Source organism: Oryctolagus cuniculus, chromosome 6, assembly GCF_051225735.1.
Source record: "Oryctolagus cuniculus isolate XC-2025 breed Fujian yellow rabbit chromosome 6, ASM5122573v1, whole genome shotgun sequence".
NCBI classification, from domain to species: domain Eukaryota; kingdom Metazoa; phylum Chordata; class Mammalia; order Lagomorpha; family Leporidae; genus Oryctolagus; species Oryctolagus cuniculus.
In genome coordinates, this window is record NC_142872.1 from 59,219,932 (window position 1) to 59,238,367 (window position 18,436).

Genomic DNA, 18,436 nt, shown 5'->3' on the forward strand with positions numbered 1-18,436 from the left:
GCAGTGGGAGAGCAGCTATCTCTTCAACATACTGATGTTATTTCCTTTGTGTGTGTATATATATATTCCATATATATTGCTGGATCATATGGTAGTTCTATTTTCAATTTTTTGAGAATTTCACCTATTCTGTTTTGCCTAAAGCTGTACTAATTTACATTCCACCAATGGCAAGCAAGCATCCTCAGATTTTTAAAAAATTAACAACAGCATCAAAAAACAAATGAGCAAACCCAAGGTAAATCAATCCATCATTAGTAGACTTGCCTTATAAGAAATGATAGGCTGGCGCCGCAGCTCACTAGGCTAATCCTCCGCCTTGCGGCGCCAGCACCCCGGGTTCTAGTCTCGATCAGGGTGCCGGATTCTGTCTCGGTTGCCCCTCTTCCAGGCCAGCTCTCTGCTGTGGTCCGGGAATGCAGTGGAGGATGGTCCAAGTGCTTGGGCCCTGCACCCCATGGGAGACCAGGAGAGGCACCTGGCTCCTGGCTTTGGATCGGCGCGGTGCACCAGCCACAGCGCACCGGCCGCAGAGGCCATTGGTGGGTGAACCAACAGCAAAGGAAGACCTTTCTCTCTGTCTCTCTCTCTCTCACTGTCCACTCTGCCTGTCACAAAAAAAAAAAAAAGAAAGAAAGAAAGAAAGAAAGAAATGATAAAGGAAGTCCTGTATGCTGAAATGAAATGATATTACACTGTAACTTAGTCATATGAAGAAAGCTTTTAGCTTTTTTAAATCCATCCTGTCAATCTGTCTTTTAATTTGTAAGTTTAATTTATTTACATTTAAAGTTATTACCAATAATGAAGGATTTAGTTCTGCCATTTTGCTATTTATTTTCTATATGTTTTATATCTTCTTTATTCCTTAATTCTTCCCATACTGCCTTTTAGTTTGATTGATTTTTTTTTTTTTTTTTTTTTTGACAGGCAGAGTGGACAGTGAGAGAGAGAGAGACAGAGAGAAAGGTCTTCCTTTGCCATTGGTTCACCCTCCAATGGCCATCACGGCCGGCGCACCGCGCTGATCCGAAGGCAGGAGCCAGGTGCTTCTCCTGGTCTCCCATGGGGTGCAGGGCCCAAGCACTTGGGCCATCCTCCACTGCCTTCCCAGGCCACAGCAGAGAGCTGGACTGGAAGAGAAGCAATGGGGACAGAATCCGGCGCCCTGACCGGGACTAGAACCGGGGTGCTGGCGCCACAGGCAGAGGATTAGCCTAGTGAGCCGCGGCGCCGGCCTCGGTGTATTTTTTATTTCTAAAATTTCTACTAGCTTCTTTTGTGTATGTTGTTTTAATGAGAATTTCTGTCTTCCTGTTCATTTTAAGAGTGCTTTTACTTTTTGGCGGGTGATTTTAATAGTTACAGGGCTGTCATCATTGATTTTCTTTTCCCTGGAAACTTTAAAATGTTTCTAGTTCTTTTTATGAAAAGCGATTTTGGATTGTTTCCCAGACATTTTGAATATTAGGTGATGAGATTCTGGGTCTTGTTTTAAACCTTACAAGAATGTTAATTTTCTGTTTGCTTTGGCAGTCACTTGACCTCATTAGGTTCAAAACCAATTCTGACTCTGCTTTTGTGGGTTGTGGTTCAGTTGTCAGTTGAATTTCAAAGCCTTTCAGTGCCATTAGGATCTATCTAGTGTCTGTGCTGCTCAATGGCAAGTTGGGACCTGGCCAGTGTCATAGTACAGTAAAGTACTGAAAGATTTTAGTGAGCTATTTAGTATTAGATTTATACAGAAATTGTTGAGCCCAGGTAATCATAGATCCCTTTATGGGATAGGTTTTTTGAGTTCCTTCCTTTTTGTGGTATCCTCAGCACTTTACTGTTTCCTAGAACTTCTATTTTATATAATTCTCTGACCAAAAGTCTGGGATGTAGTTTTTTGTTGTGCCAATAGATTTACTGCAGCTGTGTCTGCTTCCAGGGCCAAAAACCAAGAGGGAAAACAGGAAAAAAAGACTATGCAGATTTGGTCCATCTTCTTTTTTTAATGTTTATTTATTTGAAAAACAAAGTTACAGAGAATGTGAGATTTTTCCATCCACTGATAAACTCCCAAATGGTCACAACAGCCAGAGCTGGGCCATGGATGGCAGAAGCCCAATGTGTACTTGGACCATCCTCCACTGCTTCTCCCAGGCATATTAGCAGGGAGCTGGGTGGGAACCAGCACTCGTAGGGGATGCCGGCACAGTCAGTGGCTTAAGCCACTGTGCCACAATGTCAGCTCTTGTTGCATCTTCTTAAGACCATAGCTCTCCTGGTCACAGAGAAAGGCTTTTAGTTGTCATTTCCCACCCCAAACTTCCATACTACTGCATATCTGTGACATCATCTAGGCACTTGGGCAGAGCTAACAAAAAGAAGACAAAGGATTTCCTTCACTCCAATTGTGCCTTCTGAGTCCCATCCCCGTGGCCCATAGGCCACAAAGTGACAGCTTCTTTGCATGTTCTCTCATTCTGCTTCCAGTACATATTTGTAGGTTTAAGGTTGCCTTTGGGTAATATATGGTGAGAGTAAGGGGAAAAAATGAAAGTTACTACTCATTTAATAGTATTGTGAATTCTGGTTTCTTCCTCTAATTTGCCCACTATTATTTATTTATTTTTTAAAGTCCCCAGATTCCTTCTCTATATTTTCTACCCAGAGTTTATATTTTAGTGCAAGAGACAGGATATAGTTTACTTATTTCATCTTGTCTGAATCTAGAACCTCTCTTTAGAGTTAAGTTCCCTGCTGCTTTAGAAAAAAACACACTTGAGTTTTTAGCATGTAGTACATAGCATGAGCCATTAAGTATTTACTGATTTGATTATTCTTTCTAGTTGTTAAGGATACAGAGTATTAATAAAGATAATTATATGAAAATTCAAGTAAAAGGAACAGAAACAGAAATAATAGGTAACATTCTAGATTGCCACCTGAAGTGAGCTCTATTACTTGTATGAGTGTGCATGTATGCGCATGTATCTCTGTGTCTTTATGATGTTATGTAACATCTACGTTTACAACTATTTTATCATTATTAACATACATTTTTCTAAGAACTAAAAGATAAGTCATAGACTTTTATGAGCAATAACTGATGGAAATGTCACTTCATGTTTAGTAAGCATAAATCATTTTGAAATCTGTATGCTAACAATAAATATGACCACTTAAATAAGCTACGGTTGATAAGGCACTTTATAAGTTAAATTTGAGAGTTCATTTTGTTAAAGAAATACTATATACATATATTCCAGAAACAAAAAATATTAAAAATATTTTGTGATGGTTTTTAAAGGGATAGATGAGTTTTTTGGTAAAGCACTAAAAATAGTATTAGAATATAAATGCAAGTTATAAATTGATACTAAAAGTTCGTTAGAGGCCGACGCTGCAGCTCACTAAGCTAATCCTCCGCCTTGCGGCGCCAGCACACAGGGTTCTAGTCCCGGTCGGGGCACCGGATTCTGTCCCGGTTGCCCCTCTTCCAGGCCAGCTCTCTGCTGTGGCCCGGGAGTGCAGTGGAGGATGGCCCAAGTGCTTGGGCCCTGCACCCCATGGGAGACCAGGAGAAGCACCTGGCTCCTGCCATCGGATCAGCGTAGTGCGCTGGCCGCAGCACGCCGGCGCGGCGGCCATTGGAGGGTGAACCAACGGCAAAGGAAGACCTTTCTCTCTGTCTCTCTCTCTCACTGTCCACTCTGCCTGTAAAAAAAAAAAAAAAAAAAAAAAAAATTCATTAGAATACAAATTTCGATATTAATAACTCCTAGGAAAAATATAGAAATTAGGATCAAAATACATATTTTCTGGTGTTTGCTTAAGAAATGGGATAAATTTAATAAAGCGTAATATGCTAAAAGATTTTATAAATTCCAAGACTACTTCTGTTATTAAAATTAGCATGGGTTGGCAGTTAAAACATCAATATCTCATGTCAGAGTGCCTGGTTTGATTACCTGCTCCAGCTCCCAGTTCCAGGTTTCTACCAGTGCAGACTCTGGGAGGCAGCAGGTGATGGCTCAAGTGGTTGGATTCCTGCCATCCATGTGGTATGCCTGGATTATATTCTTTGTTTCTGGCTCCTGCTGCAGCCATTGCAAGCATTTAGGGAGTGAAACCAGTGGATGAGAGCCATTTCCCTTTCTGTGTTTTCCTCTCTCCCTCTCAAATGAGGGGGAAAAAAGTTGGCTTTTTAATTTGTATGTACAATCATGAAGAAACAATTCAGTCATAGAAACTTAAGCTTAGAATCTACCTTAAAAATTCCCCAGAATCTAGAGTCATTTTTGGAAAGCAAAAATTTTGTACATTGGTCTTGGAGTATGATCATGAGAAATACCACCCCACTTCATACCTCAGTTTTGACTTTGCAAGAAAATATTAGTCATTAGTTCAGAAAATGGACTTTATTCTGAAGACACCACCCTAATGTCAAAAGGTTTCATTTTTTTTTTCTTTTTTTTTCTTTTTTTTTATTTTTTTTATTTTTATTTTTTTTAACTTTTATTTAATGCATATAATTTTCCAAAGTACGACTTATGGATTACAATGGCTTCCCCCCCATACCGTCCCTCCCACCCACAACCCTCCCCTTTCCCACTCCCTCTCCCCTTCCATTCACATCAAGATTCATTTTCGATTATCTTAATATACAGAAGATCAGCTTAGTATACATTAAGTATGGATTTCAACAGTTTGCTCCCACACAGAAACATAAAGTGAAAAATAATAGATGATTTTTTTTAAATGATGATGAAATCAGAGCAGACCTATTGTCATGTTTAATCCCAGTGAGAGTCAAGTTGGGAATTGATAATTTCTTTTTTTTTCTTTTTTTTTTTTTTTTTTTTTTACAGAGGATCAGTTTAGTATGCATTAAGTAAGGATTTCAACAGTTTGCACCCCCATAGAAACACAAAGTGAAATATATTGTTTGAGTACTCGTTATAGCATTAAATCTCAATGTACAGCACATTAAGGACAGAGATCCTACATGAGGAGTAAGTGCACAGTGACTCCTGTTGTTGACTTTACCAATTGACATTCCTGTCTATGGCATCAGTAATCTCCCTATGCTCCAGTCATGAGTTTCCAAGGCTATGGAAGCCCTCTGAGTTCTCTGACTCTTATCTTGTTTAGACAAGGTCATAGTCAAAGTGGAGGTTCTCTCCTCCCTTCAGAGAAAGGTACCTCCTTCTTTGATGCCCTGTTCTTTCCACTGGGATCTCACTCGCAGAGATCTTTTGCCAGAGTGTCTTGGCTTTCCATGCCTGAAATACTCTCATGAGCTTTTCAGCCAGCTCCGAATGCCTTTAGGGCTGATTCTGAGGCCAGAGTGCTATTTAGGACATCTGCCATTCTATGAGTCTGCTGAGTATCTCACTTCCCATGTTGGATCACTCTCCCTTTTATTTACTCCATCAGTTAGCGTTAGCAGGTACTAGACTTGTCTATGTGCTCCCTTTGACTCCCAGTCCCTTCACCATGACCAACTGTGAACTGAAATTGATCACCTAGAACAGTGAGATGGCATTGGTACATGCCACCTTGATGGGATTGAATTGGAATCCCCTGGTATGCTTCCAACTCCACCACTTGGGGCAAGTCAGCCTGAGCATGTCCCAAATTATACATCTCTTCCCTCTCCCATTCCCACCACCATGTTCAACAGGGATCACATTTCAGTTAATTTTCAACACTTAAGAATAACTGTGCATCAATTACAGATCTAAACCAGTCATATTAAGTAGAACAGATAAAAAAACTACTAAGAGGGATAATGTATTAAGTTGTTCATTAACAGTCAGGGCTATGCTGATCAAGCCACCATTTCCCATAGTGTCCACCTCACTCCAACAGGTTTCCCTCTTGGTGTTCAGTCAGTCGTCACCGATCAGGGAGAACATATGGTATTTGTCCCTTTGGGACTGGCTTATTTCACTCAGCATGATGTGTTCCAGATTCCTCCATTTTGTTACAAATGACTGGATTTCGTTGTTTCTTACTGCGGTATAGTATTCTAAAGAGTACATATCCCATAATTTCTTTATCCAGTCTATCGTTGATGGGCATTTAGGTTGGTTCCAGGTCTTAGCTATTTTTGCTTTCCAAAAATGACTCTAGACTCTGTGCTAGATTGGAGGACTTAGTATTTAGTGGAGAAATAGTTTACCACTAATGACACGACTGAACTGGAAGTTGAAACTGCTACTCACTTTTTAGGCTTCTCTTGCCAATGAACTACCAAGAAGAAGAGTTTACTGCGGAAGTTTACTCTGGTTTCTTAAGATGGAGCTCCTCTGGAGTGCCTCCTAGTGAGAAAAGCTAATGGATGATGACAGCAACCCATGTGGTCAGGACCAAGGCTCAGACCACGGAGACTTTTGCTTTGGATTATTCTGCTGGACAAAGAATCATGATCAGCTGAAACTTGTGCTGAGCACAAAAGGAACATGGAAGAAGAAAGTTATCAACACCAGAGATAATCCCCAAAACATCTGCAGAAATGAAAAATTATTTTAGTGGCTGTATTATCTTCTATGTGTATAATTATACATTAATGTTTCTCCATACCAGGGGATTCCAGTTCAATCCCATCAAGGTGGCATGTGCCAATGCCATCTCACTATTCCAAGTGATCAATTTTAGTTCACAATTGATCATAATGAAAGGACTAAGAGTCAAAGGGAGCACATAAACAAGTCTAGTACCTGCTAACACTAACCGATAGAATAAATAAAGGGGAGAGTGATCCAACATGGGAAGTGAGATACTCAGCAGACTCATAGAATGGCGGATGTCCTAAATAGCACTCTGGCCTCAGAATCAGCCCTAAAGGCACTCGGATCTGGCTGAAAAGCCCATGAGAGTATTTCAGGCATGGAAAGCCAAGGCACTCTGGCAAAAAGATCTCTGTGAGTGAGATCCCAGTGGAAAGAACAGGTCTTCAAAGAGGGAGGTGCCTTTCTCTGAAGGGAGGAGAGAACCTCCACTTTGACTATGACCGTGTCTAAACAAGATAAGAGTCGGAGAACTCAAGGGGCTTCCATAGCCTTGGAAACTCATGACTGGTGCATAGGGAGATTACTGATGCCATAAACAGGAGTGTCAATTGGTAAAGTCAACAACAGGAGTCACTGTGCACTTACTCCTCATGTAGGATCTCTGTCCTTAATGTGCTGTACATTGAGGCTTAATGCTATAACGAGTACTCAAACAGTATATTTCACTTTGTGTTTCTATGGGGGTGCAAACGATTGAAATCTTTACTTAATGTACACTAAACTGATCTTCTGTAAAAAAAAAAAAAAGAAATTATCAATTCCCAACTTGACTCTCACTGGGATTAAACATGACAATAGGTCTGATCTGATTTCATCATCATTTAAAAAAAAAATCATCTATTATTTTTCACTTTATGTTTCTGTGTGGGAGCAAACTGTTGAAATCCTTACTTAAGGTATACTAAGCTGATCTTCTGTATATTAAGATAATCGAAAATGAATCTTGATGTGAATGGAAGGGGAGAGGGAGTGGGAAAGGGGAGGGTTGTGGGTGGGAGGGACGGTATGGGGGGGGGAAGCCATTGTAACCCATGAGTCGTACTTTGGAAATTTATATTCATTAAATAAAAGATTAAAAAAAATTATACATTAAAAAAAAAAAATTCCCCAGAATCTAACCCCAAGCCGAGGTTCTTCCCTTATATAGTCTATGATTCTATGAATGTTAGAACTGAGCATTTTAGTGTTGTAAGCGTTCTCTACTTCTCCAGGAGATTCTTTTAATAATTCAGTTCCTGGAACAGATTGAACATCCCCAATCCAAATATGCTCCAAAATCCAAATGTTTGGGCACTGACATGACACACAGGTGAGGAATTATACATTTGAGCCCCCTGTGAGTCAAGCATATGAAAAATATTGGATAAATTACCTTCAGACTGTGTTTCAGGTATATATAAAAAGAATGAATTTTGTGTCCCATTCCCAAGACATTGCATTATGTACTCCTATGTGCAAATACTCCAAAATCTGAAACACTTATGGTCACAAGCATTTTGGATCAGGGATACCCAACCTGTATCAAACTTTCTCTATTAAATGCTGATTATTTAGAGAACAGATTTATTTGCCAATTTTTTTTCTTGTCTAGCTCTAAGATTACTATTGAGATGTTTCAGCTTCTTTGCACACCATTAAAGATGTAATACAAACTACTTTATTCCAATACTCAGTTTTGTTTAGTTCTTTCATTGGATACTAATTTTTGCTCCATGCTTAATGAATCAAGATTTCATACCTGAACCTGAAGAACTCAGAAAAACTTACAAATAGCTACAAGTATATCATGCAACATATGCAGTGTCATTAAGTATTAAGCTCAGATGTTCTGCAGAGTACAGCATGATTTATTCTGATTGAGTCCAGCATTAGTTGAGTTCTGAAAAGGTGCAGTAAAAAATGGAAATAAAACAAAAGGTCAATCTAATTTTTGAAAAACTCTTACAGTAATAGGTTACAATATCAGAAAAAGAGACAACCACAGGTAATTTTATCATAATACCAGCATTGAAGAAGCTTAAACTTCTGATTTTTTTAAGATTTTTTTTTTATTTATTTTGAAAGTCTGAGCTACAGAAAGAAGGAGAGACAGAGATCTTCCACCCACTGGTTCATTCCCCAGGTGGCTGCAATGGCTGAGTTTGGGCCAGGCTGAAGCCAGGATCCAAGAGCTTCTTCTGGATCTTCCATGTGGGTAGCAAGAACCTAAGCACTTGGGCCATCTTCCACTATTTTTCTCAGGCCATTAGCAGGGAACTGGATCTGGTATTCCATATAGAAGATGGAAATGGCAACAATATTATTATTAGGAATGTAGAATAAAAGGGAGATGCTCTCTCAACTCCTCAATTTCTCCTTTTTTTAAGAAATTTTATTTTAAAAAGTTTAATAAACTTGAAAATTGTACATATTTGTACCACATTCTGTTTCATTACGTGTGTACATTGTGGGGGCCGGCGCCGTGGCACAGGTTAATCCTCTGCCTGCGGTGCTGGCATTTCATATGGGCACTGATTCTAGTCCCAGCTGCCCCTCTTCCAATCCAGCTCTCTGCTGTGGCCTGGGAAAGCAGTAGAAGATGGCCCAAGCACTTGGGCTGCTGCACCTGCATGGGAGACCCACCTGGCTCCTGGCTTCGGATCAGCGCAGCTCCAGCCATTGCAGCCATTTGGGGAGTGAACCAGTGGATGGAAGACCTCTCTCTCTCTCTCTCTCTCTCTCTCACTGTCTGTAACTCTACCTCTCAAATAAATAAAGAAAATATTTTTTTTAAAAAGTATACATTATGTTATGTCCAATTTTCTTGTCTTTACCAAAAACAAAACAACAAAAAAAGCTAACCTTCATAGGTCAAACTAAGCAAATGCTATTGGAAAACCAGACTTCAATAGAATAGATTTTCTGATTATGTTCTTATTTAGGGGAACTTTAAATGAAATAAGGTTATTGCAGATTAATTTTACAGGAGAGGAAGGCTTCCTTGATTCAACAAAATTAATTACTCTAAAAAGGAGAAGTCTACTGATTGCATTTTTTGGTGCTTTTTCAGCATACTCAGCAGTCTTCCCTCCTGAATATTTCAAAAAAAGCTTTTAGCACAAAGTATATTCTCTGCCTTAGATTTACTTCTGTTGTTTATTTCTGTCTGTAGTCTGCATAAATATAATGTTAAAACTGGAAAAGTTCATAGAAATCAGCTAAACTTTGGGGGATCAAAGATCACTTTGAGAATTGAGTAAAATATATACATTGTGTTTATATTTAGGTCAGTAAGTAATTCTTGACATGGAAAGGAGCTACAGAAAGTTCACAGAAAATGTGTATTTTCTTTTAATTCCATTTTTCCATTACATTTTTGAAGATCCCTTGTAGATGGAGAAATCCAAGATTTTTCAAGATCCAGATAGGTCAGTGATAGAAGAAATAAGAATGATCTACTCATGCACACTAAACCCTGCCCAAACTCCATGTCTTATGTTTATTCAGTTAGAGTGCCACTCCCTGCCCTAAAGGGGACTGCTGAACTGAAAAGCATACTTTCTCTGTCTTTCTCCCATCATCTCTCCTGGGAAGTAGCTCTGGCCCTAGCCTGGCAAGTATCTTCATGGGGGTTACCCACTTTCACATTTGAATGAATTCTCACTCTTTCATTTTAAATAAATCCTGCTCTTATTTATGCACCTTACTTATATCTCTGCCTTGGATTCTTATCTCATTCAAGAGCAAGGACTTTGAATAAAAGCCAAGAATTACATCCCTACAGCACTACCTCATAGCTTAGCAACGGTAATTTTAACCTTTAACAGTTCACTAAGATGTAATCTACTTGTTTTCTTCATTTGAAATCACCACTTTAAAAAAAAAAAAAATTCTGTTCTTTGGAATCAAATCACTAAGTTCAATCCACATTGAGGAGAGGTGAATTAAGCTATCCTTCCTAAAGGGAGATGCATCATGGGAAAGTGGGCAGACTGGATTGGTATTGTAAGAGGGTAGAATTAAAGTACAGGGCTGCAGGACAGAAATTGTAGGAAAATCTTCCAGCTCATTTTTTTCCCCCGAACTTCCTGCCAATTCTGGGCCCCATATCAGTAACACATCAATGATAAAGTCTTATTTTCTATAACCAATACTACTTTAATCTTGGGAAAATATCTAACAAGACCAAAATAAAAGAAATTCTACAAAATACTGGATGAGTACTCTTTAAAAATGTCAAAGACATGAAAAACAAGGAAAGTCTAAAAGGCTACCACAGACTAGAGAGACCAAGGAGACATGATAACTAAATGCTGGTGGAGTCCTGGACTGGATCTTAGAAGAGAAGGTGAGGACATTAGTGAGAAAACTGGCAAAACCCAAATAAAGTCTTTAGATGGTAGTGTTATGCCAATATTGATGATATAATTTTGACAGATATGCCAGGTTAGGAGAACCCGGATGAAGGCTATCTGGACACTTTAAATCCAGTCTTCGCAACTTCAATATAAAATGTTTAATAAAGATTCATTCTGTCTAAAAATACATTTTATGCCATTGAGCATCTCTTTGTTTATTGATCTTTTATGAATTGTGTTTCAGAATCTTTGTTCATTTCTAGTTTTTTATTAGGTACACTTTTATGTGCTGTTATCTGTGGCTTTACCACTGCATAGGTGTAAAAACCTTGTTTGTATTCATTTATACACTATTTTTCAGACTTTAAATTCTAAAAAGAAGGCTGATTTTAAAGGTTTCCTTTTGTTGTCTTCTCCTCTGCTTTAGATACTGGTAGCTTTTCATAGTATCTCAGGTCATTCTTCTTAAGTGCCTGTTAAGTGCCTTTGCAGATAAGAAAAATGAGACTTAAAAGTTAATAATTACCAAAACTCAAATTTAGCTGGGACTGGATTTAAATCCTGGTCTTGCTTTATTCTTCCTCTGTTAAGATAAGTTGCTTTTTCTGCAGTACAATAGGAGAACTTCAGAGGAATTATTTGTGGCTTTTTAAAATCAAATAAGAACGACAGGTGTTGTAGCACAGTGGGTTAAGCTGCCACTTGCAATGCCAGCATCCCATATCAGAATGCTGATTCAAGTCAGCTCTGCTTCCCATCTAGCTCCCTGGTAATGCACCTGGGAGGGCAGCGGAGGATGAGCCAGGTATTTGGGACCCTGCCACCCATGGGGAGACTAGGATGGCTCCTGGCTCCTGGCTTCAGCCTGGCCCAGACTTGGCTGTTGCAGCCATTTCAGCAGTTAACCAGTGGGTGGAAGATCTTTCTCTCTTTGTGTCTTTAACATAAATCAATAAATATTTTTAAAAACCAAATAATATATATTTACAAAATGTAAAATTAAAATCCATCTTTTTTCCTAAATTAAGCATACAAGGAAAAGTTGAAAATTGGATTGATCAAGTGAACCAAGTAAGAAAATACTATTGACTTACAATTTCTGGTTGAACACGTTTTTAGAAAGTCCATTGCACTTTTTACTTTCTGTTAGAAAGTAATATAGCAATAAAAAAGTGTACCACTGGGTTTTGAGGATTTTGAAGTTAATAACAACATGATCATTGTTTGCAGTTTGTTGAATTTCAAGATAGAGGAGGAAAGACAGTATAACACTTCTGTGTTTTGACTTGTACTCTGAGACTGTGATTATACTTACTAGTTCAAGTAAAGCCACCCTTGAATTTAAGAAACATTTACTTTTCTAAAACGCTATTTTATGTATTCTTTAGAAACAATCATTGGTTAGAGTCCCAGATCTGCTTCTTACCCAATTTTGTTATTTTATTTATTTGAGTAGGAGAGAGAAAGAGGGAGCGCATGTGGATGTTTCCATCTGCTGGTTCACTCCTCGGATGCACGCAACAACCAGGCCTGGACCAAGCCAAACCAGATCTTCCTTATGGGTGGCAGTAATCCAGCCATTTGAGCCATCACTACTCCCTCCCAAGGTCTGCATTAGCAGAATGCTGGATTCAGGAGCTGGAGCTGGGTATTGATCCCAAGTATTGCGTTATTGGACACAGGCATCTTGACCAGCATCTTAGCCACTAGGCTGAATGCCTACCACGAGTTTTGTTATTTTAATCTCCATGCATATGTCTCCCGTGTCATCCTTGTAACTTATGATAGCATGTCTATACAAGCTACCTTGTTAAACCTAGAATGTAAATACCTTTGACTATTTCAGGCTCTTGTCTGGAACTCCAAGGAAAAAGGTGTTTATTCTCAGCAGTTTGTATTATAGTGAGAAGATCTCTTAAGAATTTCTTTTTGGTGTGTAAGTTCCATCTAATAATAAAGACCATCTTTAAAAATAAAAATCCACAGTCTGAGAGGAACTTCACAAGAATATGTTCTTACAACATACAGTATTATCAACTACTATAGATCACAATTTTAAAGTTCAGTTACTATCAGAGTTTCTGATCTAGAGATCACTAGATCAATTTTCTTATTTTGGTACCTGCCAAAATTCACTTGTCATCTTAGACCTTGAATACCTTCCTGCAAATAAGTTATGGCAACTACCTTTACTAGGATTTAGTATCTTTTTTTTCTTCCACTAATTATTAAGGACTAACTTAAATAATAACTTCATAGCTTTAGGATAATCTGGTTTCCTAGACACAAAGGAAATTGCAAATGAAAATCTGTATGTCTTGATGATAAGGATTTCCAAAAACCTTGATTATCAAAATAAGAGGAAGCCTAAAGGGGCCAGACCTCATGGCACAGCCTGTGGTTTACAGCATCAGCTCAAGTTTGGCTGCCCTGCTTCCAGTCCGTCTCCCTACTGATTCTATCACCCACGTGAGAGACTAGGATGGAGCTCCTGGTGCCTGTCCCAGCCCTAGCTATTCCAGTCATTTGAGGAGTGAACCAGCAGATGAGAAATTACTTTCTCTCTGTCTCTGTCACTCTGCCTTTCAAATGAATAAATCTTTAAAAAAAAAAAAAAAAAAAAGAAGAAGAAGAAACCTGAAAATAAGGTTGTTAAGGTCTGCTTGTGAATGGATTCTTAGAATTGTGTGATGGTACAGACATGAGGTGACATATTGTACTTTATGTTCTCTTATGAGATGGTCAAGCAGGTACACCCACTGGAGAGGACACCGAAGAAGCACAGAGGGGAAAAGTCCGTGGTACTCACAGGTCCTAGAGTCAGAGTCACTGCATGCCTAGAGGAGATCGCAGAAGGCAAACAGAGGAGCCAACTCAGCCGTCAGGTGGGGAGCACAGAGACATCAGTGACCTCTGAGCAAGTGCCTTTAGTAGGTGTCAGCATGAAACACATAGGAAAAGAGGCAAGAGAATTTCATTGATGGTTTAAATGCTACTAGGTCAAGATCGGTAGAGATTAGAAAGGAAAACTTGTGGCAAGGTTACCAGACTGGTGCTTGTTGAGTGTTCAACAGCCTATTGGTGGGAATGGTGAGGCAGCAGAAAAAAATGTGAAGTTTTAAAATATACAGTATACATTGTAATTGTTTGCTCATGTCTCTCTCTCTCCTTCCATACTGAGCTCTATTATGACTTTGTTTTGTTTTTGTTTTTTTATAAATCTGTATTGGCAGCATCTAGTACTGTGGTTAAGCGTTAGACCACCTTTCAAGATGGGAGACTAAGGAAACAAAAAGAACAATAGCTTGTGAGTAACCTAAAGTCCTCCCGAGAGATGTCCAGGTGATAGAGGAAAGGGAGCGAGGGTGGGAGAGGCAGAGAATATTATAGGGCCATAATCATCTGAGCTGAATGAGAGACAACCTTCCTCTGAAAATCAAGGACCTTAGGCTGGAATGAGGGTGTGGAGGAGTTTAGAATAGCAACTCTGGGAAATTCAACAAGTAAACTAATAATTAAAAAAAAATAGCTCAAGAGGACTCAGCTGAGGATAGAGAGCAGCAAATAAACACTCAAGCCCATTTTAAAGCCAAGTGTCTGAATAATGTAAGAACAATATTAGAATAATGACTGTTGCTGGACCTCCAGAGATGTTGTGGCTTTTGCTGCCAAATATATCATCAGAGTGTTTTTGTTATTTTTATACAATGCTATCCTCTGTCCTTGAAGGTAGTCTCATTGATGGTGATTCTGTTTCTGTGAAGGCGTGGCTGGTGAGATCATATATAACAACATTACCCATTTGGTCCATAAAGCCCCTCTATGTATTATTTTCTGTTTCATGACTGTGAAGCTATTAGTGTGACTTAGGGTTCACTCAGCACAGGGTCAGTCGCACAATGCCAATGCTCCAGGAGCTGACAATCTAGTGAGAAAGGGCCAAATGCATTAGTAGTTGCAGTGTCATCTAAGAAGTGCCTTCAGGCAGTATTTTATTTTTATTTATTTTTTATTTATTTGACAGAGACAGAGAGAAAGGTCTTCCTTCCATTGGTTCACCCCCCCAAATGGCCGCTATGGCCGGCGCTGCGCTGATCTGAAGCCAGGAGCCAAGTGCTTCCTCCTGGTCTCCCACATGGGTGCAGGAGCCCAAGCACTTGGGCCATCCTCCACTGCCTTCCCGGGCCACAGCAGAGAGCTGGACTGGAAGAGGAGCAGCTGGGACAGAATCCGGCACCCATATGGGATGCTGGCACCGCAGGCGAAGGAATAGCCAAGTGAGCCATGGTGCCGGCCCCTATTTTATTTTCAAGGCATTGGGTCTCTAATGTTACAATTACAAGGAGTTAATGAGTGGTGCTGGACAGCTTGGAGGAAATAGGGAAGACTTTAAGAAATGATACATAATTTGCATCTTCAAGGACCAATTTGCCAGTGGAACCCGGGAGGGAAGGGATTTTGTACTAGTATTTCTCAACCTTGTAAAATCCATATAATCTTCCTTCGGCATGAAAATGTCTTTCCTTCCACATTATTTTTAGTTTTCAACTCAAATGAAATATTGTTGAAAGTAAATCAGTGGGGGTGGGGCTGGTGTTGTGGCATAGCAGGTAAAGCCTCCACCTGCAATGCCAGCATCCCATATGGGCACCTGTTCATGTTTTGACTGCTCTGCTTCTGATCCAGCACCCTGCCGATGGCCTGGGAAAACAACAGAAGATGCTCCAAGTGTTTGGGACCCTGCACCCACCTGGGAGCCCTTGATGCAGCTCCTAGCTCCTATCTCAACCTGACCCAGAGCTAACTTGTTTCCGCCATCTGGGGTGTGCACCAGCAGATGGAAGGAAAATATCTTTCTCTCTCTCCCCGTCTCTCTTTCTCTCTGTAATTCTGACTTTCAAAATAAATAATTAAGGGGCCAGCCTTGTGGCATAAGCTGGCACCTGAGATGAGTGCCTATTGGAGTCCTGGCTGCTCCACTTCAGATCCAGCTCCCTTCTAATACGTCTGGGAAAGCAGCAGAAGGTGACCCAAGTCTTTGGGCCCCTGCCGCTCATGTGGGAGACCTGGAAGAAGTTCCTGGGTCTCAGACCAGCCCAGCTCCAGCCATTGCAGCCATTTGGGGAATTACCCAGTGTATGGAAGATCTCTCTCTCTCACTCTGCCTTTCAAATAAATAAATAAATCTTTTAAAAAATAAAAGAAATAAACCTTAAAAAAAACAGCAGATATGTAGAATCTACAATGCATGACATTGCTACACGATCATAAGGTTTTTCTCAGAACACGGACTTTTATTATCTCTACATAGCATTAGTGAAGGCCAGTTTTTCATATGAGTTCCTCATACAAAGTGCCTTCAATGCAGGATCACAGATTGTTACTTTCCATTCTGCCTTTGTCCCTTTGGTAGTTCACAGTAGATTTTCAGTGAACTATGACATTGATGTTCCCAGGTTGGTTTAAAGTCTCTATTACGCACCTTCTTAGAACTGATGCTAGAGATTTTGACACTTACTATTTTGACTAATAATCGCCCTTTTTAATTTATCTGCATCCCTTGAAAGCATGTAAACCAAAAGAGAGCATAAATTATAATCTTTTGTTGTTTTATTTGAGGGACAGAGAGACAGAGCTCCAGTCTACTAGTTTACTCTCTAACTGCCCACAACAGCCAGTCAGAGCTACTGGCTGCCACCAGGAACTTAGTCTACCTCTCCCCTGTGGGTGGCAGGGATCTAATTACTTGAACCTAGGATCTGTATTAGCAAGAAGCTAGGGTAGGGGCCAGAGCTGGGAATGGAACCCAGTTACTCTGTGTGGGACATGAACATCTAAATATATATATTTATATTTTTTGACAGGCAGAGTTAGACAGTGAGAGAGAGAGACAGAGAGAAAGATCTTCCTTCCATTGGTTCACCTCCCAAATGGCTGCTACGGCCGGCGCATTGCGCCAATCCGAAGCCAGGAGCCAGGTGCTTCCTCCTGGTCTCCCTTGCGGGTGCAGGGCCCAAGCACTTGGGCTATCCTCCACTGCCTTCCCGGGCCACAACAGAGAGTTGGACTGGAAAAGAAACAACCAGGACAGAATCCGGCATCCCAACCAGGGCTAGAACCCGGGGTGCCGGCGCTGTAGGCAGAGGATTAGCCTAGTGAGCCATGGCACCGGCCAGAACATCTGAATCTTAACCAGCATCTTAATCATTTGGCTGAATACCCACCCTTAGATTATCAGGTTTTTGTGCAATTCATTGTTATTCCCAGAACAATGCCAGGCACCAAGTAAGTAATGAATATATGAATAATGAGTAAAAATGGTTAAAAATCATATTAACATTAGACAAAAAATTATACAACAAAACAAGCCTGTTTGTAGTTCATCGTCCCACCTTCATTGCTCTAGCACCAGCTCTTTCTCTGAAGCCTTCCTCTGCTTTTTATGTTTCTCTGCTTCAGGGGCCCTGTGTCTGCGTCTTGCCGTGAGCTGATATTCAGGCAGTAGTGGAAGAGAAGGGATCTGGTTAACATTCTCATGCAGAATAAGAGTTTGTGATGGCCTCTAGAATTTAAAGATGCCATTTTTGTAATTTTCCTATGTCTTTCAAAAAATGTGTTTACAGAAGAAGTAATATAGGAACATGGTACCAAATGCGAAATACAGAGAAACATGAATTGATGAATGGTTTTCCTTCCTCTCTCTGCCCATCAGCCATCAAAATATGGCCCCCAGAAACCATAGTTAATCAGTGTCTTGTGTGTTTTCATGGAATTGTTCTACACATGTTCATTTTATATGTCTTCTAATTTAACTTATCGTGTCTTCTCTTTTAAAGTTTTTTTTTAAAGATTTATTTATTTATTTGAAAGGCAGAGTTACAGAGAGGCAGAGGCAGAGAGAGAAAGAGAGGTTTTCCATCTGCTGACTCGCTCCCCAGATGGCCACAAGGGCCAAACCGACTAGGAGCCAAGAGTTTCTTGAGTCCCCCAGGCAGGTGCAGGGGCCCAAGGACTTGGGCCATCTTCCACTGCTCTCTTAGGCCACAGCAGAGAGCTGAATCAAAAGCGGAGCAGCCGGAACTTGAACCAGTACTGGCTTTACCTGCTATGCCACAGCAACAGCCCCTTAAATAGTTTTTAAATTTATGTTTAACCAACAGCTTGGCTTGTCCTGTAGAGTTTCTCACAGTCTAGATTATGCTGATTAAATCCCATGCATTGTTTAACGTGTTGCTGTGTCCCTGTGTTTCAGAATACTGATATTAATAAAATCTAGAGACTTCAGGCTTGATCCTTTTTTTTTCCTTCTCAAGATCACTTCCTAAGTTAGGTTGTATCCTTTTAGGAACCCTATGATGTTTGGTTGTATTTCTGTTGCCAACATTAGCAGCCCCCAGTGATCCTAGCCTAGATCCATTATATCATTAGTGATTGAAAAAAATGTTAATATTCTGATTCTCATTCCTTCATTTATTTGCTGGATATGTGCATAAAGAGATCCCTCTACTCGCTTACTTACTTACCCCACTGTGC

At 40.0% G+C, this 18,436-nt stretch overlaps 1 protein-coding gene across 16 annotated transcripts in view; it reads left to right on the forward strand.

Annotated features, from left to right (window-relative positions):
• Positions 1-18,436, forward strand: part of RANBP17 (RAN binding protein 17) — a 370,153-nt gene that overhangs the window by 162,011 nt on the left and 189,706 nt on the right. For 2 of the 16 annotated variants that reach the window (XM_089336203.1, XM_089336198.1), the window contains one exon: positions 12,360-13,539. The exons of 11 other annotated variants lie outside the window; for them this stretch is intronic. In XM_089336203.1, the coding sequence (XP_089192329.1) occupies positions 12,360-12,488 (129 nt within the window). In that variant the 3' untranslated portion in view covers positions 12,489-13,539. Of the gene's footprint in view, positions 1-6,225; positions 7,531-12,359; positions 13,540-13,641; positions 18,186-18,436 lie in introns of those variants that run through there. 3 more of the 16 variants (XM_089336200.1, XM_089336205.1, XM_089336196.1) reach the window with 2 other exon arrangements.